Source organism: Osmia lignaria, chromosome 15 (assembly GCF_051020975.1).
Source record: "Osmia lignaria lignaria isolate PbOS001 chromosome 15, iyOsmLign1, whole genome shotgun sequence".
NCBI lineage: Eukaryota > Metazoa > Arthropoda > Insecta > Hymenoptera > Megachilidae > Osmia > Osmia lignaria.
The window spans coordinates 2,612,439-2,637,458 of NC_135046.1; the positions used below are offsets into that span (position 1 = coordinate 2,612,439).

Genomic DNA, 25,020 nt, shown 5'->3' on the forward strand with positions numbered 1-25,020 from the left:
CGGAAGCTCGCATAGTTGAGAGGTTCAGGATTCTCACCTCAGAACCGCGCCACCGATGCTTGTGATGCTCGGCGTGTAAGGGGCCGCGATACTCCTCGACGTCTCCTGGTTGTTCGACCTGTTCACTTGGCGCACTTCGCTCGACGTAGTGAAGGAAACCCTTTGAAGAACCGCTTGCTGATCGGGTATGTATGAAACGGTGGTAACAGCACTGTCTGGACTAGCTGGTGGCGACGACGCCCACGACGGTGGGGAACTTGGTGCCTGGTCGCCGGACAAAGTGGCGGAGGAACCGACGGCACTGTCGCTTCCATGCCTTCCACCTGGTCAACAAATATTTCGAACAGATATTTCATAAGAACGTTCGATTTTCTTTCAGGATCAGAAGCGAAATGGAATGCGGAATTTCGCGTACCTTCGCTGCAACCGGAAATCGATCGCTGCCTTTGCCTTCTGGGCGGTGCACTGGGTTGCTTGGGTGCCTCCTCGATGTAAGGTATGTCCGGATCGTCGAGGTTCAACGTGAACGCTCCGGACATCGGTATGGTTAGACTGGCGGTGATTACCATAGGCGAGGATTTTCTTCGAGGATCAGCTGGATCCTCGCTGGATCCGCTGTCCACGCTGTTACTCCTGCCCTCCTCTTTTCGTCGACTCCCTGGCCTTTTCGGCCGTCTCGGCCTTGGACCTATGTCTCCACCCACGCCAGCTGTCTGATGGAGACACTGCTCCCTGGTCCACACCTTAAATAATCGAATTTAGACAAGATACTAAGAATTTCTTTTCTTTTTCCAGAAACGCGAAGCGTGGGAATGACACGGTCGAGGATTTCGATCGGTTACCTTTCTCGTAGACGTGGTGGTGCCAGTGGTGGTCGTCGTCGACGTTGTCAGCGTCTCTTCGACCGAGAAGGTTTCAGCCTCGCTGCACGGATCCGCCTCGTCCCCGCATTGTCTGCAAGAAACCACACACGGAATTTTCTGTTAATTTATCTTTCATTATCGCAGTGACGTATCCGTGAATTTTCCTGGCTTCCTGCCATACGAAGGGGATGAAAGTGTATCGAGAAGTTTTGCAGGAAACGAACACAGCGAGCATATCTAAAATTCCTTATTTTATTTGGAAACTTCCCTCAAGGATTCAGAGCAGAAAAGCAACTTACTCTTCAGCGCGTCGAGAAAGGGCGAGATCCAGATCGACCGGATGGGTGTCCATCATGTGCAGGTACACTTCATCTAGAAGAGCGGCTGGTACCGTAAATAATGTCGAAGCGTGTTCCAAAAGTGCTCTCACCACATTTATTACGTCTATCCTCTCCTCCGCCCTTTCCGCCGACACTTCTGACCTTTGTCCAGGTTTCACACAGTGAAGGATGTTTGGTGCGAATACCTTGAAGACGAATATTTAATAACGATAACAAGTCACTGTTTCAGGAAAAGTTACCACGAGCTTTCGATTCAAATGAATAGAAATGAAAAAAAAATAAGATACCGTTGCCAAGTTGGTGGTGTCCATTTTGTTCCCCGGCATCCATTCTCCGGTGTTGCTCTTTCGATCTTCGCTGTTCGCCGCCACCACGCTGAGGAAGTTGAGAAGTGCCCAGAGCGTCTCACGGTTCGGCGTGGGCAGCAGCTGAATGAGATGCTGAAGAGCCTCTTGCTGAAGTCGCCTGTTCCGGATCTCTGCACGAGAAACGGCACTCTTTCAGTGCGAACAGACACTCGTACGTCAATGTTGAGATAAAGTACATCGACGAAGGGGAAACTGAACGGTAAGTAACGAAGCAAGAATAAGTATCCTCAATCATTTTTTCGGGTCCTTTTAGTCTCTATATGAAATCTAATTTGACAATCTGGCAAATTTAACAATCGCGACGTTGTTACTGCTATTTTTACCATTGATTCTCCCATTTATTCCGTTTTAAGTTTTGAATATTAATCAAGCTCAGAACCATCTTAACTTAAGCAGCTTATTCCCCCCCTCGATCGTGATTTTCAGCTTGGCCTTACTTTGCGTATGAACGAAGGCTTGATACAAATCTCTGCAGAGCAGAGGGTCAGGCAAATCCCGAAAAAACTCCTTTAACAGAGCCGCCACGTCGTGGGGACATTGATCAGGTCCGATTTTCGTTTCACGACCGCAATCGAAATCTTCTCGTAACTGTAACACAACAATTGAAAACGGAACGATTAGCGTTCGCGTTACATTTAATTAAGCCCAATTTTAAGCGGAAGGAATTTTGATCGATCGATATAAAATTTCTCACCTGTCTCACCCTCTTCTTCGAGGGTGACACCCGGAACACGCCGAGGGTTCGAAGTCCCGTGTTTTCCAAGTGCCTGATACATTGCCTGACTATACACGGTACGGCGTCCCATTCTCCTGGAGGACCTCCCCCGCCGCTATCGCTAAGCTCGAGCATTCCGGAATCGCTTCCGGTTAGAGCTCCTCCTTTCGACGACAAAGAATCGCAAGATCCACCCTGAAACAATTTTTTATTCCTTTCAATTGTTGCATCAGAGAGTAAAGGGTTTCTGGAATTGCATCGCATGAAAGCTTTCGTTGCAGATGCACAAAGGATCAGTCGAGTGTCGTGTCGTTGAAAGAAATACAGGAATTATCCAGGAAAGCGTTTTTCCGTGAATTTTCCTAGAAAATTCTTACGGCTCTAACGTTTCATCAGGAATTTATGGCTTGTATACTAACGTTCTTTTTTTAACCGTCATTTATAATTCGTTCGATTTTGAATAGAAATCTTGTGTTCGTCAATGCGGACGGAAGATCTTGCAAAGTTCGGAGCTCTTAATTAATTCCCGGCTAAAATTAACGCTCTCTCATCTCGGTTCTATTTACGTCTGTGATCTATGACGTTTTCTTCGTCGTCGACTCTCAGGTATACATGACGTCGACGAGGGAAGTACAACGCTACGTCGGGATTGTTTTAAATCGATCAATCGAGCTATTTAAACGTGTGCCATTTCATCGAGTCACCGGTGAAACTTTTATCAATAAGAAACACGTATCGCGTGACGCGACAGCCGATGAATCAAGGAGAAAATTAATCTCACTGATGGATCCATGAAATTTATCCAGCTTCTTCTTCGTAAAATTTTCTCTCCTCGATTAGATTAGAACTTCTGAAAGTATGTATTTAAAACGATATTTGGGTCGACAAAATAGATGCAATCTTCTTTTCACGGGAAAGAAGATTAAGAGGGTAGCTTTAGTTTCTGACTCGTAACCGGTGGAATTTCTCTCGGTGCTGGAAAAATTCCACCCACACGGAAAGAATGCGTCACGGGCTCATAAGGGACCTTTCAATTATTTACATTCTGAATAGAACGTTTCCCGGGGAAAATAAATCGAGCTACTTTGTATACACCCTTGTAAGTGTCCTTTCAATAAAAGGAACACTTAATGGCTTCCGAACAATGAATGGGGGCATTAATTATTTCTTTTGCTTGTCACCTCTACTAACAGATTGTAGTCCACGATTGTGGTCCACAATAATTATAATAAAAAACCGTAAAAGTGAAATTATTATATAGAGAAAGGATAAACAATAGAAAAATTGCGTCTGGCTAAGATAAATCCTGGTCCGCGAACAAATCTTCCGGCGCGGCTCATAAATCGAAAAATCAATACGCAAAAACGTAAACGGTCGGAAATTAGATTGGATCGTGTAAATCAAGAGGCGCAGGTCGAATCTTCGACTTTCTTAAAATAACGCAACGAACGTCCGAGTTCTCGGGTGAAGAACGTAAAAGAAGAGAAAAAAAAAAAATTTCTGCTCCCCGGCCAGGTGGCGCCGGTGCTTCTCAAATCAAAACATTTACTTCCGGTCGAGATAGCTTTCCAAAAAATAGATTCGGTTAAAAGGTGAAATAGATGGATAAAAAGTTGAGAGAGTCTTAAAATCGATTCTTTCAGGATCAGATGGCGAATAAAAATTTAAGAAGTTGTAAAAATTGTAAACGATTTTATTAGGAAAAAATGACAGGCTTTTTATTAGTGAACCTATTTATTGACGACCATCTATCTATCATGGTGTCCGTTCGTCTAATGAAAAAACACTGACTTAGGAGTCCAAGTTTAACCGCAGTAAATATCATAAATCTAATTATTTAATAAAAGCGTTAAAATAATTAACATAATCATCTGATAAAAGCTTTAGAATATTCAATAATTTATTTGAAATTACAAAATACACTAGACGAACGGATACTATGATTGATACCCTTCGTTGCGACAATTATCATAGTCATCTTTATAATTAGTAGCAGTGGAGAAAAATTCTCTACGAATTGAACGAAAAACACTCGATCGCGTAATGCATAGGTCTAGGTGACTTCGGTGCACCCATTGGCATTTAATTGCACGAAACTTTAGTTAAATTCGGTGAGAGAATTTGGCAAAGGATAGAGTTGTCTGCCGTCTAGCGAGATAGAATACAGAATGTGCTGTTTCGAGCGGCGTCATACTGACGTATCCGTCAAAAAATAACCACTTGCGGCCCGTTTCTCGAACGTCCAAGCCCCTAGATCGCGCAAGTGGCCATCGATAAACGCCCTCGTCGCGATCCTCGGACACTGACGCAATAGATGACGCCGTTTCTGATCGCATTCGTGATCTCGAGTTGTTTTACAACACGCCTTTCATTTCTTACGCTCTTGTAACCCTCGGCTCGTCGTTCGTATTTCTAAGTAAAGCTACATCCGACAATTAAGATAATTATTATGAAAGTGGGGCAAGTTCATTTTTGAAAAAGAAAACAAATTTCTTTCTCATTGTTTTGGCATTTGTTAGTTTTCAATCAATTTACCATTCAGATGTAAACAGATTTGCCCCATTTTTATGGTAAGTTTCTTTAAGGAAAAGACTCTCTATGACATCATTGCCACGCAACTGCTGAAAATACCTCGTTTAAAAAATAGCACCACCTATCTTAGCTGTAACAGTAGTTTTCACACCGAGAGACACTAAAACTTCTATCGGATAAGTTGAGTGTTTCGCGTGCAGATTAGTTCACGTCAATCTGGAACAGGTGACTCGGATTTCCATGGACGCGTGGGCGTGTTCGTTTCATCTTCGTGTTTCAAACGTTCGCAAACAGTCATCCAGAAAAATGAATTAAATTTTTCATTGTAAATTCAACCCCCGCGTGAGTCTACCTTTTATTTCCCGCGAAATTGAATTCGAGAGACTGTATCGCCTACTGCGTCGAAATAAAGTGTATTTATTTGATAAATTGGGTTAATAAATTGTCCCTGGCCAGGAAAAATCGATCAACTTACCTCGTCGGTTTTAGCTGCCACAGTCGGTTCGATGAGACTCGTGAAGCTTGTTCTACTGCCGTGTCTGCTACTCCTCGACAGACAACCAACGTCCGAGACCTCACCGGCAGCGATTCTAGCGATCCTATCGTTCTCTAAACACTGCGACAGCGGTATGCCAAATACCAGGCCACCGGACGAATCTGAAATAAAAATCGACAGATATCGAGAGGTGTTTTAATCGTCCGACAAAAGGAAAGCCGATAAAAAAAATATGTTTTAACATTTGTCAAAATATTATTTGCATTTAATAAACGGGGACGATCGAAATTCCTGCTACCAGACGCGACTTTAGAAATCGTCTCTGGCGTGCTTGGACATTTGATAATATTCCGGTTGGCCATGACTGCTTTGGCCGCTTTATTTTCGGTACTAAAGCTCGCGCTGTTCGCTTAAGTTTCGCGGAAACGTGTCGTGCCACCTTTCGAATTTCATCTTATTACTTCTTAATTGCTTCTCGCCGCTTGCCAAATGCACACTCCTGAATAACAATCGACCAGATTGCAATTCTCGAATCTTCTCGCACCTTTGAAATACGATTCTAAACGATAGAGATATTTAGAAATAGACGAATATCATCGTCGTTGAAAATTCACGTCGGTTGTAATTAGGATTACATTTTCAAATCGAAGATCTACTCGCCACATGAAAGGAGTGGATCATTGATACCCGATCAAACGATTTACGTTCATCGATGTCGAATGGCAGACTCGCGATAGCAATCTGTTTTCCGTCAGACTGCAAGCAAGTTTCACGTAAAATTGCCTTTCCACTTTGTAAAAGACACGTGTGCGTGGCTCACGTGTTCGAAACGTGACAGTGGTCTAAAAGAGGACGTCATTTAAGTGACGTGCCCCTCGTATGATTCGAATATGTCAGAGTTTCGCGGTGCTCGTCTCGCAGTGTAGTCCCGCAGCCAGCTAAAAGCCAAAAGGCAACAAACCGTGTCTCTATACCGATCCGATTATAGACCACAATCTGGGCCATCCCAGTCTCTCCAGACCATCTCTTGTCCCTCCTTTCCTATAGTGGAACGGTCGACTGTTCTTAACGAACGACAATGGGTTCCAGATATTTTTTCATATTTTGAATGTGGACGTCGAAATAAAGTGTATTTATTTGATAAATTGGGTTAATATAATTGTCCATGGCCAGGAAAAGTCCATTCATTTTCGTTATTCAGCGGTGTTAAACGAAGGAAATGATCCAAGATGGTCTGATTGGCACAGAGAGACGTTATTAGCAAATACGTTCGACGTACAGGAAATTGTTTCATCAAAATTTTCTACGGTCTTCTTTAACGATCGCACGTGGCTACAAGGGGAATATAAATCATTTTGGTAACGAGGAGGATTCGATACCGTATTTCTAGTTTCCAACTACTTTGTTCGAAACATTTATTTATTCTAAGAACAGCTTTCGTCAGATTTGCGACTTAAAGGAAATGCAATTCTCATTGAAATACGCGGTTCTACCTTGAAACCAATACCTATATGTGAATCGTGATTTCTTCTTCGCTCAATTTTTGTTCCAATGAATTGAAAGTTTGTATAACAATTCGATACACGTGTACAGATTGCCAGCGAGCGAGAGAATAATTGAAAGGGGTGGTTTTTCGAGTAGACGACCCCGTGGCAGGGCCACTCCAGTATCCGATTGACGTCCGGTATCCTCCACGACACTGGTACCCGACTCGAACTGCAAATAAACCTGGTATATGCGGAAATATGCACCGCCACCAAGCACCCCGTGGCTAATTTTAACCGGCGAAATTGTGTCTCATACCAAGCTGGCCGATGCTGTTGTTGCAGCCTGGTACTCGCACATGGGCAACCGACTGCTTTTTATTTTCCATCGGTTACTTCGCACCGCGAATAAGAACCGTGGGTAATTAGTATTATAATTATTCTTCGTGCCTGATATCACCTGGACGAATTATCTCGTGAGCAAACTTTCAAAGATAGAAGCGAATTCGATGCTTTGAGTTTTCATTCGTAATAATCGGATCTTTATTCGACCCCAACTTGAAAATTTGGCTATGATAAAAAATCGCAAATTGTCGGAACACGAGGATGGAAACTCCTCTCTTCGACTTCCGTTCAAATAACACGCGCAGTATTTTATCCGATACGCGGCGTTACGAGAGCTTTACAAACAGGACCTCGGTGATGGAGGAAAGTAATGAAACACCCACAGGGTGAATATTAGCTTGCTAATATAAGGCAGAGAACAGGGAAACGCAAAGCTAGCTTTGGAACCCGTTACAACGAACGGGGAATAATGGTTAAAAAGAGAAATAGAAGCTGCTTAACATTGTGTTCCTTTGAACAAGTGGAAATTTCACGCCTGACCTATGCATATAAAATAAGGGGAGGGTGAATAATTTCTTTGTATTATATCGAGTAATGAATGCGTTCAAGCGGTGAAACCTTTTGGAATCTTTATACTCGATTTACGTAATTATTGTTAACGGAATTGAAAAGGAGGAGACACAGAGAAACCGAACAACAGTCGGGTATTTATCCCAATGATAATATTTGTCTTTCTTACGGCTACGGTTTGATGAAAATACGTGTATGTGTAGGAATGTCGTAAACGTATAAAATGATAGAGCACTAGCTGAAGCGAACCTTTGCAGACAGAATCGCACCTGAAAATAGCTGAACCAGTTATTCGTCCAAACAAATAAACGCACCATAAATCTTCGATCGTGAACTATGCCGCTTTCCGCACATTAAACTGCGCACTTAATTTACCGCGTTTAATTGTTGACTTTATGAAATTAATTTCAAGTGCAACGTAACTTGTCGACAGGCGAGAGCCATCATATACTTAACGTAGCTTACCTTATCTTTTAATTAAAAAATATTACTGACCATAAGTCAAACTGGTGACTCACCCTTTTCCTTGTCGTCTTTTCCTTTATTGTCGAAGAAACCCGTCGTTAGGGCCTTCCTCTTCAGCAAAGGCGCTCTTCTCTTGGGTTTCGCGACAACGGCACTGGTACCAAGACATACTGAAATGTAAAAAAAAGGAGAAAAAAATACAGATGAATTCTATGGAGAGCGAATTTGAATAAGAAATCCTGGTATTCTATTTATCTGTGGTTTCATTGATTCGCTTCCGCCTAGATACGGAAGTGGAACAAAGAGACGCGGAATGAACACGAGGAAATAGAGCCCGATGAAACGCGATCCCTTCTTGATTGTTGAGTAACGTCAACGACCACATCGAGGCACCGCAGAAAAATTCGCGTTACGATATTACGAAACATACGTAAGCTGGTTCTATACATCCAGTGTGTATTTCAATTGTAAATTTTATTAAAACAGATCATGAAAAATGAAATCAGAATATCCGAGATTTTAATGTGATCAAATTAATTAATCGATAAGTCTACGGTCATCGTAAATATTCTATGCACTGATCGATTAAAGAAAAGGTGCTTTCAAGTTTTTATGAAAATAAAAATTGCTCAAAATTAGTAATAGATTTTTTCTAAAAGCTTTTGAAAGCTACGTATACGTGATACCTCTGGAAAGAGGGTATTGCGATGTTGAAGTTACACTTTATACTAGTAAACACGTCAATCATCGTCTAAGACGTCTAAGATGAGATTTCAACGTAAATATCAGACAGAGTACTAACTTCATCAAAGAAAAATGAAGAATAAAATCCTCCAAATTTTCCTGTGATTTTAAGATGATAGTTATTGAAAATTACTTACCACTTGGTGGCCTGATATGAACACCTAAATTAAGTGCTTGAAGCTTCGCGACAGCCACCTTGCAAAGGACCTTCCTCTCGATTTCTGACAGTGACCTAAGGGGAGTATCCTGCAGGGTGACGCGTCGTCCTGCAGTTCCCGCCCACATGCATTTTCCCTGTAATCAAATTAACACGTTTTCACAGGTTCTTCTCAATTTCCACGAAACTTCAATTTTCATCGCGTTGAAATTTTAAAAAATTCTGATACCAGGTCATCCTAGATTCTGGCTAGTTATTTCCAAATTGGTTGTACAAAAATTTACACGAGTTTAACAACAGAGTTGGGTGTTAATTAGCAAAATTCATTTCGTATACAGGATATTAAATAGAGGCGAGGAATAATGAAGCTAGATTCAATTTTGATGTAATTTATAATTAAACCATAATTAATATGCTTAATTAAAGTTTAATTAGCCTGACTATCATTTTGTGGCTGATAAATAATTTGCCCACCTTTCTGACACGTTTCACACTTTCAATCTTTTTTAATTAAAATTTTTTTATGTTTTTACTCTAGACCTGCCGTGTAATAGAATGAAGTTTTAATAACTGTAATAGAAGTGGTTGTTTTTAATTTAAGAAAACGGACAATATTGACGCTCCCTGGTGTGAAAAGAAAACAAAAGGAAGTACTTTTAATTAAAGCTAGGATACTATTTCATACTTTGCATCATATTTAATTCTCAGTTTGCACAACAACAATAAAACATGAAGCAGTTCAATATAATTCACGTGAAAGTCTTATAAATCTCATGTTTTTGTTAATATTATCTGATGTACAGGTATTTAAAATTCATCAGTGCAAATTTACCCCCAAAAAACGAGCATAGAAGGGAAACACACTTTCACATTTTCATGTTTTCTCGACGAAAATAGTGGAGTGTCTCTTTCGCAAAGTGCGCGCAGACGTATGATTTTTGAGAATAAAATTGCACTGATCATAGAAAATGGGGTTTTTCGGCGATAAAATACGAAGTGCACGATTCACAGCTAAAGATACTCGGTGACGTTAGCTCGATCACAGAATGTGTTTACCGATGTAGTTAAAATCATGACACGTGGGTGTATCAATGTGAAAGGAAGAAAAGAACGCAATGACCGTAAAAAAATCACTGGTAAAATCCAACCCCGGTCTGTCGATTGATCGAACGTTTTGTCGTGCTATAAAGGTTTCAATAAAGGTTTAGAAGGGATAGAACTAGTACCATCGGTTGATTTTCCATCATTTCAATAAACACACAAAGGGACGTGAGTACGCCAAATTTTTCGGGCTTAACTCGTGAATTAATCCTTTTGTCTGGAGTAAAACATTTTAAACGAAGAAACATTTGCAATAAGTTTACATTTTCATCGTTTTAAATTAGGAATACTTGTATCGAAATTTATATCGAGTTCGTCGGTTCTTCGAAACGCCTCCGTGGTATTTTAAGAAATGAAAAAAATTCGAATACAAGAAAAGAGATTTCACCTAAAAAATATACGAATACATAAAATAGCCAACTTTATCCCTCGTAAGAGAGAATTGTAGTATTGCGCTGAATTCTTTTGGCAAAAACCAGAATGTTTCTATCAAAACAATGTCCCGACCAAAGTATTGATAAATTAATTTTAGTTTTGAGAAGAGAAGAGTTTTAGGTGTCACTGATAACCCTTACGATGGCCAGCGGGTTAATAATTCATATTGGGCATAGTTGTTTTTACCGTGACAGTTGAACACTTAAAGTATTTAAAAATCGATTTTCTAAATGAAAGATACATCTTTTGAAACTAACTGTCAGTGATAATAAATCATCGCCTTCGAATCCCCCGTTGTTTCTCAAATCGCTGTATAACGGATGGCATAATGAATCGCGAACATCGAATCCGTTTATTTCCGATCGAAAATCGTAGCCGGTGTCTCTCGACGAAAGAGCCAGTGATATTTTTAAATTTTTCCGTCGTTCTGTCGCAGAGTAACAAACCGCGTGACAAAGTGGCACGATCAAGAACGGCTCTCTAATCCCTGACGGCCAAGGCGAAAAACTTTCACGAATAGAAGGTTTTTCGAGGCTGTACAGCGGCGTGCATCAATGCCTTCCAATAGTTAATAGGAAAGTGTAAATTTTGTTAGAATATTAAACTTCAGGAGTAACGAAGCTTGCAACTCTAAAGCTACGGAGTACTAGAGCTTAGAAATATTAAAGCTAAGGAGTAGTAGAGCTTAGGATATTAAAGCTTAGGAGTAGTAGAGCTTAGAATACTAGAGCTTAGGAGTAGTAGAGCTTAGGATACTAAAGTTTAGGAGTATCAAATCTTAGAAAACTAGAGCTTAGAAATATTAAAGCTTAGGAGTAGTAGAGCTTAGAATACTAGGGCTTAGAATATTAAAGCTTAGGAGTAGTAGAGCTTAGAATACTAGAGCTTAGAATATTAAAGCTTAGGAGTAGTAGAGGTTAGAAATATTAAAGCTTGGGAGTAGTAGAGCTTAGGATACTAAAGTTTAGGAGTATCAAAGCTTAGAATACTAGAGCTTAAAAATATAAAAGCTTGGAACACGAAAGCTTAGAAGTACTAGAGTTTCGAGTACTGAAACTTAGGAGTACCAAAGCTTAGAATCATCAACATTCCTATGTTTTATCTAGCTTCTATGCGCATCTATTTCTTTCCCTGTACCAAGAAAAGTCATCCATGCACGCGACTGTGCATATACATATACCCGTTGGAATAGCGAGCGCATTGTGGACGAAGGCGAGTGTAACTCTCTGGTGTAGCTGCATGCGAGTGGTAGTAGAAACGACATTGGTGTTAGAGTACGTAGTAGTAATAGTAGTAGTAGTAGTAATCGTAGTAGTAGTAGCAGGGGTTAAGTATAGTTTATACACACCACCGTTGGCTGACTATTTCTGGCGGCGCCGGCAAAATTCCGAGGCCCTAAATTGGTTATCGCGCCTTACCGCTTAACGAGATCGCTTGCCACAAGGTCGACCTTCTTTTTCTTGTTCTTGTTCTTGCACTTGCCTCCTTTTTTTCTATTTCACGTCCTCCGAATACTCGGTCACACGCGGATATTAAACAATGTGACCGACGAGACAGGAAAGAAAAATAGACGAGCTGTCGAAACTGGGATCGCTAAAGAGGGCATGCAACAGGAAAAACAGAAGAAGAAGAAGAAGAAGAAGAAGAAATGAAGAAATTGAAAGAAAAGTGACTGGGAGGTTGACAGAAATTAAGTACCTGCTCTAATTCCGATTTCTTTTTCTTTTTTTATAAATTTGTGGAAAATAGAGAAAGAGATAGAGATACGAGTCTGAGACGCCGAGGAATTTGAGAAACGAAGAAATTGTGAAGAAAAAAGAAACTGTAGATACGCTTTGATTTCAATTTTTCTCGCTTTCCGATAATTCGCCATCCAGCGTAGAGCATAAAAGATTGAAATAAGAAACAAAGTGTGCCTGAAGTTTCAAAAGAGGCTAAAATTTGTAAACACCGACTGAAGAAAAATATACCAGTTGGTAAAACTAAGATAGCCGAATAACTGGCGCCAACAAGGAATCACGAGGGAAAAAAGAATCGAAGAGAAGAAAAAGCTGTTCTCTTCGATCTAATATAGAAGAAATAAAAACGAAGTGTGTCTGTCGACTCTGAAAGAAGATTAGAATCGAACAGAAATTACAAAGTTTTAGAATTGTCTTCCTTAAACTCTGTTCAGGAAGAAAGTGGACGAAACGATAATGTCGAAGACATTTGAACTGGTCGAAATGGTTCGCATTCTGGTGGTGAGTAAAATTAATTTACAAGTGCTATTAAGAAAGCAAGGTGGCCGAGTATTGTTATTTATAGTAACGCTCTATTTTCACACCAGATGTTAATAGTAACATCATTAATTCGTTTTCTTTCTTATAATGAGGTGGACACTCTCAGCTATGCTGTGACAGGTGGTTTAAGTAGATTATTCGTAGACGCGTTTTGGCAAGGCAGAACTCTATGTATAGCACGTGATATTTGTTTTCGCTTCGTTTACAATGCGTAAATAAAATACACTGAATATAAAAAAGAAATTACATACAGCTATCAGTTATAAATCACTTAAAAAAAAAAAAAATTCCTTGAGTCTAATATATCTGAAGCTATTAAAATACTTTTAAAAAGAGTAATCAAACATTTAATAATTTCATGGGAATGATTAAAATTCACAGCACACGATGCGTGTCTATGAAGAATTTGCAAAGAAAGAAAAAAGAAAAAAGAAAATGAAAGAAAAACTAAAGCAACGATGAAAGTGCAAAAGAACTCACCTGAGGTGTCCATACGGAGGGTTGATTGGACGCCCTCGAGGTGCTCTTACTCCTGGACTTCCAGATTTTCTTGGCCACCAACCGGCTGCCGTGATGTACCACGCTGCTCGAGGACTTGCTCTTCTGCATCGCTGTGCCACCTGCGGAATTGGTGGACGATGACGTGAGTGCCGGTGAACCGGGTGCCGAGTGGGGTTTATCCTTGTGTGCGTTGGAACCGTGCAGGAGATGGGAAAGGAAGGATTGATGATGGTGTTTCGGGGTTAGTGGTTCTTCCGAGCCGAGGCCAGCGTCGATGCTGCTCCTCGAGCTCGCGTTTCTACTCGGTGGCGAAGTGGTTGTGTCGGCGTCCGACAGATTTTCGCAAGGATTCTCCATAGAGGACATTTCTCTGTAATTAACGGCCCAGTTGTCGTCGGTTTGACATCCTTTGTTGTTCCCCTCGTCGTCGCTAACTTTCGTAGTCTCCCCTTTTGCCTTTATATTCCTCAAGTTTCTGTCGTAATTCACCCGTTTGAACCTGTCCACTTTGTCAGCGTCCATCGACTTTTTCCGTGCCATACGAAGGTACCTCTTGATGGTATCGCTGACAGAGGGTGACACGTCGTCGTTGTCTACGCTACTTCTTCTACGACCGCCGGCTTTTTGCACCGGCGTGTCTTTCGACATTTCCTCCTTCTCTTTCTCTAAGAGGATAGCATCGAGGACTTCGCGAGGGATAGGGTCCGTTTGGACGGAATCGTCGACGGGGCCACGATCGGTGCTGGGCTCTTGTACGGCTATCAGAGGTGGCAGGGAAACGGGATCCCTTCTGACCGATAGCCAATCTTCGGAATCTTTGGTCGGCAATCTGGTGCGTTGATGGGTCCACCAACGGCTCGACGGCGAGGTGTAAGCACCGGTAGCACGTGGTCCTCTGAAGCCTCTGGTGCACCTCAGATCAAAGTACAGCTTCTCGAGGAGCTTTCGATCGGTCAGAATATCCGAGATTACGTGTTCCCTGGTCGTAGATTTACTGTAGTAACGACCGATAGTTTCCAGAAGCGATTTATGAACGTAATCCCCTTGATACGGTTGCATGGACTTGGGTACTTTCTCCTTATCCGAGGAAGCTCGTTGAACCGATAATTCCTCGAGTTTTGCCTGGGCGATAATCAGGTCTAGGTGTTGTTGAAGTTTATCTATTAAACTCTGATAATCGAAAGGTTCTTTTCCCTCCAGCTGACCGGAGACATCCGACCTTCCGCTCGATTTCGTCGTACCAGCGACGTCACTTTGCATGTTCAGGTACTTTTGTAACATATCGGCCAACGCTTTGGTCTCGGCGTCCTCCTGTTGGAACTTTCTGTGCTCCAGAGGACTCGAGGGTGTGCTGCCTCCTTCCGACGCCAGCAACCATTCCCTTTTCGCTTTGGCCAGGTCGAACTTGCCGGCTGTCGTTGTTCGAAGAAGAAAACTTTGAGGCGGATTTCTAACGTCGTCCGCCTCGTCGGCCGAGCTGGCTTTCGTTCGACAACTGCCACCTTTTATTTGCCTACGACGCCTTTGCGAGCGGAAACCCAAGGTTCCGGGATAAGAAGCCTTGCGCCAGAGCAAAAATCTCGGCTCTTTTTGGCATACTTCCTGGAAGTATTGCTCTATCTTGGGGATATCCTCGGGCCGATTGTGCGTACCATCGGGGATCAAACGTCTCCCGGCATCCGCCATGTAACGCCACGTTTTTCTCGTGAGCAACCATCGTTCCTTGGACGGTTTGCTCGATCGTTTAGTCCTTCGATCTCTAGAAGCAGGCGGCGTGCCGCGTATCGAACCCCCCGTTTCAACGCTGTCGCGACGCGAACGTCTCCTACCCCCAGGACGCTCCGCCATCGTCGCGTCCTTTTCCTTCTTCGCCACGCGAACCACTTTCGTCGAATTGTTTTTACTCTCTGAACACGATCAACGATCGACGACCCGAACAGTCGTCCACTCGGAACACACTTATATCATTCCCGAACACCTTGCGGAAGATTCACTCACGACCGATGTCATCGGCGCTCGCTGTCGAGCCACCGTTCATCTAACAGAACAGGCACTTCACTCTCGCACTATTGACCCTGTCACCTCGAAGGAACTCTTTTTCTTTTTTTATTTCAGCAACGATAACTGTGAAGTTTCTGGCTGATAGCGAAGAAGAACGATCAAGGATGCAAGCTCGAGGATACGCGTGTATTTAGAAGAAAGCGTAATCGCGCTTATTTCTGCACGAAGAGAAAGATTCAAACGGACCAGTGTTATCTAGCGTTTTTCCTAGATACAAAGTGTCGAATGACCACTTGTTCGTCCAGACTGGGAAATCACCGGTCCTTTCCATGCGCGAGTAGAAACCGATCCAATTCTCTCCTGCTTCTTAGTATCACGCTTATTTTTATTCCTCGTACGAAAGTTTTATTCCGCGTACGCTGTTTTTACGCCGACTAGCAACAGCAGGCCCGCGTTCGTAATTTCAACAACAACGGGCTCCAGATTAATTTAGACTTCGCAGATGCCAGCGAAATTCAGCCGACCACTGTCTCCTTTTTCTACACCTTCTCTCGAATCTCAGCGCGACACACTTTCTCTCTCTCTCTCTCTCTCTCTCTCTTCTCGAGCGATTCTCATTGACACGCATTCTACGTCATGACAAGCACGAGGATCGACTTTGTCGAGACAACAGTAACCGATTGTCTATATTTTATCCAGAAAAAGCATCCACGAATCTTGTGGCAAAGTGAACTGGTTCACGTTAGAGATCGCTACCACCGAGCACCGATTGTTCTCCAATTGAGAACCACTGAGATCGTCCTTGCTCCCCTTTCTTTAAGGTATCCTACCACGCGTATCTCTGTTCCCATACGACATATGGGTTCCTGGAGTGGACAAAGAAGCGCGTCACGATCGCGGGGATGTTTCGGAGCAGACGTGGCGAAGAATCACGTTACGTACGGCCGCGAGCCGAGCCGGCAAGGTGGAAGCTGCCTAAGGTACGCGACTACTGCTTCTCAAGGCGTCGCGACGCTCGTGGACGCTCCGTGTCTAAAAGCGTCTTTGCCCCTTCTCTTCTCTCCGTGCCTCTCTTAACGCGAAGAGAGCAGCGAATGCGAAAGACAGAAAAGGGGAGCGAGAGGCGAATACGAGGATGAAGACGAAGAGAGACGAGGAGGAGGAAGATATTATAGAGAGAAGATAGGACGGAAGAGGCGCAGAGACTTGGGTCTAGGGTTCCTGGGAGCAGAGACCAGCCGGAGGTGGTGTCTCGACCACGCTGTCATCGTTTGCCAAATACCGACGCCGTCTTTCTGGCGAGCCAGGTCTCCGTGCAGCCAGCCGTCGCGTATCTCATAGTACGATAGTCCCCCCTCCCCGCCTTCGTCATTTGTTTATAACGATCGACAACCGCTAACGCGACGCGAGCACGCTTTTTAACCCTCGCCGAACGACGCGCGAAGTGGCGCGACAAAATGCGACGCGGTTCTCCCGGTGTCTTCGTAACAGCCTCCCAGATTTTCCGAACGGAACGGATACGTCGCTTCGGAACGCGTCGGAAATATGTAGTTCTTTTAGCGAATAACGACCGCGAAGGAAGAGAGATCGGAAGGTTTGGAAAACTGACGGTATCGAGGCGTGTGTTTCTTCTTCGAGATCGGTGATGAAGAATCGCTGCCAGACGAACTGGCCGTCGGGGAAAGTCGACGACGTCTGAAGATATATCGGAGCGGAACGAAGGGTTGTCATGATAATCTTACGGGAAAGTTATGTAGAGATCCGGTCTCGTTGTGTAATTCGTTCGATATCAACGCTCAGGATGGCGAACTCTTTCGAATCGAGGAGATTCTGTCGGCAATATCAATTTTCTTTGCCAAACGGTAAGAAGAAATTCCTGGCGGACGTGCAACGTCTAAATTCGTCGGTTCAAGCAACTCTGCCGCAAACTTTTGTCTCGTTGCATTCGAAATTACGTGCTTCGAGAGTAATCTAGCAGTGCGCGTTGCGAAAGGATCCTTCCAACCGATCGACGACGTACAATTTCGTTTGGAAGGAAAAGTTGGAGAGAAAAATGGTTGAGAGAGGGGAGTGGCAAACAAAGAAGAGAAATACGAAAGTTGAGAAAAGAATTTCAGAGATGCAAGAGGAAGGTTAAGGGAGCATCGATTACTCAACGTTGGCGGAAGTGAAAATGTGGGACATTTCTTTGTACCGCGCGCAACCATTGACGTAAAAATTGCTATGGGGGCATTGCCTAATATTCCGGGGGATATATTCCACGTCCGGGACTATTTCGAGACTCATTCTCTAATGCAAGTCAGACCACACCCTGGTCTCTGCTATATGGCGATCGTAAATCAGGGGCCGACTAGCTCTGCCGAGACTATTTTTTCGCCCGGAAAATTGCTGACTGATTTATTGATGATTGCGCTCCGAATTTCTAACCTGTGAATGGTTCGCTCCAAAAAAAAAATATGAAAGCTGACGAAGAATCAATAGCGAGTTCGATGATTAATCCGTGTTCTGTGTGAAATTCGATCCGTCGTTTCGCGAAAAGAAATGATAAAATTATGAACATTTTTTTAATCAAATAGGTTGATCGAGTTGGAATTTGATAAAAAATCGACAAAGGTGCGAATTATCGCGACAACGCTATCTTCAGCGTTTATGTTCGTATTTCTACTCAAGACGCCGAGGCGTCTGCCGGGGAATCTTATCTGTACTTGTCCGCGCGTTTCGAAAGTTTCTTATCGTTAAGAAAGCGGGTTTCGCGGACCTAAGCGGCCATTTCTATGCAAATATTCCTAAAAGATTGTTTGTGTCCTTCGGAATAGGAAAAATTGTTCGAATGATTTTGCAAATTTTTAGGTATTCCTCTTGAGAAGTCGTCTTGAATAGCAATTTAAATAAAACCTATCCTCTTGAATCTCCTCCGAAGCGAATATAATCCTGCCGATTATTCGTAATTCTCCGAGGGTGAATTCGCAAAGGAAAAAAGAACGTGCTGAGCTACCAGTATGTGAGATTTACTACTGTCATGATAAAACGTCAATATTGAACACCCCTATAATAAAACTGGCTATCTATCTGTCACGTTTGATGAAATAACGTTTCGTATTTGATCGGTGATACCAATTACTCTGTAACTCACGAAAATTTCATTTCCCATTCATCAGGAAAAATCGCGTATTCTCGTTTTAACAATTGCGCTCGAGAAAATCAATAGCCTCGTCTGTCGATTCAGTTTACATAACTGAAATGCTCCGATAGGAAGAACGTTTCGTACAAGATAGCGGACGTTCATGAATGAAAGTAGAGTACGAGTCGTTGATCGCAAGACGCAGAAGCTCTCTGCTCGTCATCGATCGATGACGATCCACTGGGATGAGTTGGCTGATGACCGATGTCGAACCTGCCGTCATGAAGAGAGCGACGCGTAATGTCATCGACTGATTGTCGCTATTTCGAGCGAACTCTCGGCCAGGCCTATTTAAAATCATTTGCATCGCCACGTGAGTCTCCGCCGGCATAACAAACAGCGGAATGTCGCGCGATCGCAACCTCGTGACACGTCGATTCATTCCACCGTCAGTCAACTGATCGTAAAAGTATCTGTTCTTTCAGACGAGAAAGAATCATAAATCCATCAAACCATTTTTCTTTTTCCTTTTTTTTTTTTTTTTCGAAATGTCTCGATGGAAAGAATACACCGGTATCGGTACAAAGAATGTTTAGCGAGCTTCGGGTCATTACGAAGGATTTTTAATCAATTACGTTTCGAGAATTAAAGGGGAGGGAGTGTGTTTCTAACGTCAAACCAATGAAAAAGTGTATATACGCAAATCCCAACGCGATAATATTTAGAGTTTCAAGCGTAAAAAGTAAGCGGCAAGAATAAATATACACTTCTCGGGCAAGAGTTGAATACCGAGTGGCTTGGATACCCAAAGATTCGGCTACCTTGGAAACCTTGATACTTATCCAGCGACGAAGGTGTGTTACATTGCGATTCGGAATTACGCAACGATTTTAATGAGCACGTTCGAATCCTGGCATTCGAGATTGATAACCACGATGAACCATCGCTAAAAATATATGAAAATGAGAATGACGGTAGCGAAGAGCGTTGCTGTACGTTTTCAAATGATTGAATAAAAAGTGAATTAAAATGGACAAAACTAAGGTGAGAAAGACGAAGGTGCGAGAGAGAAAGAATTACGGAAGGACACGGGTAGCGTAACAGCGCCAGAATAATCGTCCCAGTGGCGTCTTTTAATCCGAACCGCCATACGAATCTATTTTTCGCCGGACAATCGCGCCAAAAATACCGGATTGGCCCCCCTTCGTGTTAATTCTGTTCTGGTGCTCACATGATCGCCACCACTTGGTCTGTGCCGCGTATACATCGTGCGAATCCCGGTATTCTACTGGTCCTCTCAAAAGAAACGAACGGTACTGGCATCTAATCGCCAATCAGAATTAGCCAGAAGAGCAATTTCGTTATTTCAAATCATTGAAATTATTGAAAATTGTTGTAACATTGAATCTCTATCAAATCGAGTAATTTCGAGTTCTGAAAAATGGAAGATGACATTTTCAAAGGTATCGAACCTTCGATAGGGAATGATATAAATGTATATGAAAGTGTCTATATAAGATTGAAATTTAGACAAGCGAAATCGACGGCTAAAATAAGCGTGACTGCGAAATAAAATAATTAAATTAATGCTTTGCAACAGCGGGGATCGTATATCGAATCGTCTGGATGAGAGCATAAGCCAAAAATAAAACGTCTCTTAGATTAATGGCAATACAATTAGATGGGAGTCGAGTAGCTGCGCGAGATATTTAGTCGCAACTTCGAATGTCACCTGGCGATCGTATCGATAATTATCCCGTTTTCGAATACCAATGAAAATCAATTTTCCCCCAAAATACGGCAATATATCGATATTATATAACATCGTCGAACAATCGTTTGCCAGTATAGCGATTCATCTCCTCCGTCAATATTTAGAATCTCTGCAGACCCAACGATCGGTTCCTGCTTATTTGTACTCTCGATTATTTATTTCTTATTTCAACAAGGATCGATCGCGATTAATCGTGAAAATCCCCGTCGGATCGACGACGAAAAGTCTCGTCGTTGTTTAACGAGCGATCGGGTGGTACGAATTTTTCGAAATATGCCGTGGAGAAAACGATCGACGATCGGCTGGTCGGTCAGTCCTTGCCGGTCGTATTATAAAATGTGCAAATTATTTTTAGCGGTACGCAAGAATATCGCAAGGTCGTCGCACGCGCCGCGCCGGTAATTTTGCCCGTTCGTTCGTCGCGTGCGACTTCGCGGAGCTTTGCTGGCTGAAAAGCTTCGAGCTTTTCATCGTTTCGAACGAAACCGACGGGAGTCGCCACTATACGGACAACGGTCTATTTTACCGAAAGCTCGTCAGGTGGCAGCTATGCTTGCAAGCTAAGGGAAATCACTAGTTTTCCCGGCATCGATACTGCTCCTCGTCCGCGAGATGTTAACCCTTTACCGGGCTGCTGCCGTATCGGTCATCGGTGACTAACGGGTCGTACTTCCACGGGGGTAATTTAATTGCATAATTAGAGAAAATATACGAGTAATTGTATAAAGGAATTTTCTTTGTACCGATAGAAAAGTTTTCTCATTTACCGAATGGAGATTTAAATTTAAAAGAAGACTTGATCAATCATCGCCGATTTATCGATGGTATATTTTGAAAAATTAAGAAAAATTATAATTTAGAAAAAAAACAAGAATCTATGATCATCTAACATATACTTGTTCAATCAACTACATCCTGAGCTAGATCTTAAAGAGCGCTGCAAGCAATGGTAACGTTTCGTGCCATTAGCTTCGGTATTATGTCATGCAGTAACATCGGTGCTATGTCATGCACGAATTTAGAATAGGAACTGTACCGACTGCATTAACATTCATTTTCTAACGTTATTTCTTATAAATTGAATCAATCAAATTTTAATGTTCAGAAAAGTGTGATATGCGTTATATGTATACCGTTTGATAAATTTGAAAGGATCTTTATTCTCGTCGATCAAAGCGCAGTCAGATCTAGACTAACAATAAGTAACGGCTTATTTCACTTGTCACGATTGCTACCTTTCTTCTTTGTCATAAATAAAAATTGCCCGTGAAATTCACGGAATCTCTATCCTAACAAAACCGAGTAGAAACACGCGTCTCCTTCTAGGAAACCTGTGAAACTCTTCGATCATGGCAGCGCGGTTTTACCAGGCTAGATTGACGGGGAAAAGCTCGGGATTACGATGAAAATTTCTTCCGAGAAGGTGAAATAAAACCGATCCGGCAGACTGTCCGTCGAAAATAGCCGAAACACTGGCCATTTCCAACATTGATACGAGTGATTTACCGAACGAATGATTAATACCAAGCAACGAGCACGCGGCTAATTAAGCCTCAAGGTTCTGTCCCATTAAATGCATGGTGTCTCGTGCAAGATTAACCCATTCGAGACCGAGATAATAGCCGGAATTTTTCTTCTATTATATCAAATAACACGTGGACTCATTTGCAATATTAAATAACCAACAATTTTAATTTCAACCCCCATTGTAACAAATAAGCATATTCAATTAGAAAAGTCCATAAAAAATCTACAGCAATTAACGCGTTAACACGTTGAACGCCATGGGAGTCACTTATACACGCCTGGATAATTAAAAGAAAACAATAGAAAAACATTATTTTAAGTACTATTGCTATGGTACAAATAATGTGAAATGCCAAATAGAAAGCTTGAAATTTGAAAATTAATTATTACTATTCTTAGTAATTAGAGCTTTAATACGTCCCACAAAAAATACCCAATTTCACTGTGGCGTTCAACGTGTTAATTATTCAATTAGGCACATTAAATCCGTAAAACTCGTCAGTGCTTATACCCGCGGCAGTCAGAACGTTGATACTTTGATTGCTGTTGTAAAAATCGCTTTTTCCATTTTTCACTTGATTAAATAATTGAAACTGATGGTACCGGTCATCGGTGACCCCGTACGCGTTAATAGTTGCTACGGGCCGTCTCGTTCGCGCGTCTAGCCATGAAGCCGTTCAAGAAACGACGTTCGTGTCACGACACGTGTGCGTGACCCCGTTCTTCCTTCTGTTCCCCACGTTCCGCAACTTGGTATGTAATACGTGGAAAGAGATCCTAAAGACTCGGGTAGGCCTTTAGCCTTTCCTCGAGTGCATACGTTTCTCGAACGTACGAGAAACAGATACCATTGAAGCAATAATCCCGTCTACCTGTGGTCGCGTTTACGCGCTTCATTCGAAGCGGATACCACTTATTTATGGATAATGCGGCGTGGTTTCGGCGTATGCCAACCAGTTGGTTGGTACACGCAAGCGGAACGAGGATCCGCGCCAAATACTACGTGCTACAAGTATATGTATATCGATCTCATGTTTGTCGCGGGATTATGAGAAAGCCTGTTCGATTTATCACGAGAAGCATCGTCGCGAACGTGTTACTCATTGACACCGATACGATGCCAATAATTCGCTCGAACTAATCTACCCGTCGACGGATACTCGCTTTTTTACCTGTGTTACCTTGTCCCCCGTCACGCAATATGTTTTCAATTCACGATACACGCTGTATTATTGCTGTATCATTACGGATGCTGTAATTATGCATATACGAGCTCTTCGAGGAGCGATAAAAACAGGACTTATTCAACGATTGAAAAATATTTTCTGATATTTCAAATAAAGATCATATCACTTTCGGATATCAGAAAAATATTTTCTGATATTTCAAATAAAAATCATATCACTTTCGAATATCAGAAAAATATTTTCATCCTACTGAAACATCGACGAAGAGTCTGGAGAAAAGAAAAGAAAACACGAATATGATGAATTCGTGTTTGCGCGTACGCGATCTGCATTCTTGTGACACGTGTACCGTCGTTGCATTTACGATTTACGATTATTTGGCAGAAGTTCAGGAAACGACGAAAAGGAGTTGTAATAACTGGTCGTCGGGTCTCGTTGTATTTCATCGAGTATCGCGATACGGTTAACTAATTACTAGACGCGCTAAGAGAAGGATGGATCGCGAAGAGCTAGCGCGTTGAAGAAATGACGGATAACGACAGAAAAATATTTAGATCGTTCGAAAATAGTCAAGGCCGGTTTTATTAAGCATTATCGTTGCCGCGTGCATCGCTGATCGAATCCAAAGCTGTTCGAACTCTCGCTGAGATGATAAATCTGCTTTTCGTCCGCAAATCGAACAGCTCAGAGGCTGTTGAATTTAGGCTGCACGTGCTCTGCGCCCCGAGTGCTTTTTCATCCGAGTTACGTGTAGGATTTTTTCAAGAACCGTCGTGTAGATTCGGTGAATTTTGTTCTGTATGAGTCATTTTTTGAAAGTGATTTAGGTTCGTAATGTCAATCATTGAGAAAAAGATAAATTAAAGTTACTTTCATCTACAAATGGATGCCTTCTCTTTAGATCCTACTAATAATCTTTTACTTTTTATTTTTAAATATCTTCTAAAATTAACAATGAAAATTAATCAAATAATACTCGTGAGTCATGCGAATGTACATAGAATAAAATTTTAATTAATACTTTGACTGCCGCGTCATCCATATGTGGGTGACCACAGAAATTCATCACCCAAATCATTAGAAACTTTTTTCATTTTTTACTTAATTAATTAGGTAGTATAATCGTTATGCTATACGTCTGTTTCATGCTATGAAATGTAAATCTTATTTCTCTGTTAGAACCCTTTCTTCTCGTCGAATCGTCTATCGTGATAATCCAACATCTGAATACGAGCCGACAATCGTTTGAAGCATTAACGAAGAAAATTCACGGAAACGAGTTATTCGCGGTGGCCCTCGTTTCTCAGCCGTATTATTTCAAAGTAGTGACGTAGGCAAGCAACTGTCAACTACGAAATTTTCCTTGACGTATCGTACGAGTAACCCGCTCATACACGCGCGGACATTTCATGCGAGCATGAATACATATACGAACAGACACGGGCTCAATCCACGTTAGCTGGCAAAAATCCATGAAAACGATTGCTCAGGGTCTATGCACGAAACCGGTGTACTATCTATTAACCTTGCTGTGGTCTTCGGCTCTTTTTCTAACTAAATTTCTTTTTTTAATAAAATTCTTATTATCCATAGAAAGATGCCAGGAAAGCTGAAGAAAAAAAGGAAAAAGAATCAGGTTTCAATATTTAACAAGAAAACACTGACGACCCCTGCTTATTTTTAATTAAAATCAGCTCAACTATCAAACGATCCCTGGAAAGTAATAGCCGCCTGTTTGCTCGACTTCAATCGGTTCCCTCCCTATTGTTTTGATCGTAAGTAAAGCGTATCAAGACGAAAGGGTGTGTTTCCGTAACACGCGAAACGAAGCGAAAGGTATATTTGAAAAAGGCTCTCCTAAAAATAACGTCGTGGCTGGTTGGACGAAGCCTCACGCTATCAATAAACAGGCGAATTACGAGCGCGATCGATTTTTCTCATTAGCCACGGTGCATCATCGTGAAAAAGGCAAGGACGAAATCGCGTGGCACGCGAAGCGACAGCAAACTAGTAT

The 25,020-nt window shown here is 42.1% G+C and overlaps 1 protein-coding gene across 1 annotated transcript in view; it reads right to left on the reverse strand.

Annotated features, from left to right (window-relative positions):
• The window catches only part of RhoGAP102A (Rho GTPase activating protein at 102A), a 26,965-nt gene extending 3,736 nt beyond the window's left edge, over positions 1 to 23,229 (reverse strand). Inside the window, exons 1-11 of the mRNA XM_034316070.2 lie at positions 13,376 to 23,229; positions 9,061 to 9,217; positions 8,233 to 8,349; positions 5,295 to 5,476; positions 2,267 to 2,482; positions 2,010 to 2,160; positions 1,492 to 1,682; positions 1,163 to 1,389; positions 843 to 954; positions 416 to 743; positions 38 to 323 (exon numbers count right to left, since the gene is read on the reverse strand). Coding sequence (XP_034171961.2) covers positions 38 to 323; positions 416 to 743; positions 843 to 954; positions 1,163 to 1,389; positions 1,492 to 1,682; positions 2,010 to 2,160; positions 2,267 to 2,482; positions 5,295 to 5,476; positions 8,233 to 8,349; positions 9,061 to 9,217; positions 13,376 to 15,244 — 3,836 coding nt within the window. The 5' untranslated portion in view covers positions 15,245 to 23,229. The remainder of the gene's footprint in view (positions 1 to 37; positions 324 to 415; positions 744 to 842; positions 955 to 1,162; positions 1,390 to 1,491; positions 1,683 to 2,009; positions 2,161 to 2,266; positions 2,483 to 5,294; positions 5,477 to 8,232; positions 8,350 to 9,060; positions 9,218 to 13,375) is intronic.
• Between the last annotated feature and the right edge of the window lie 1,791 nt (positions 23,230 to 25,020).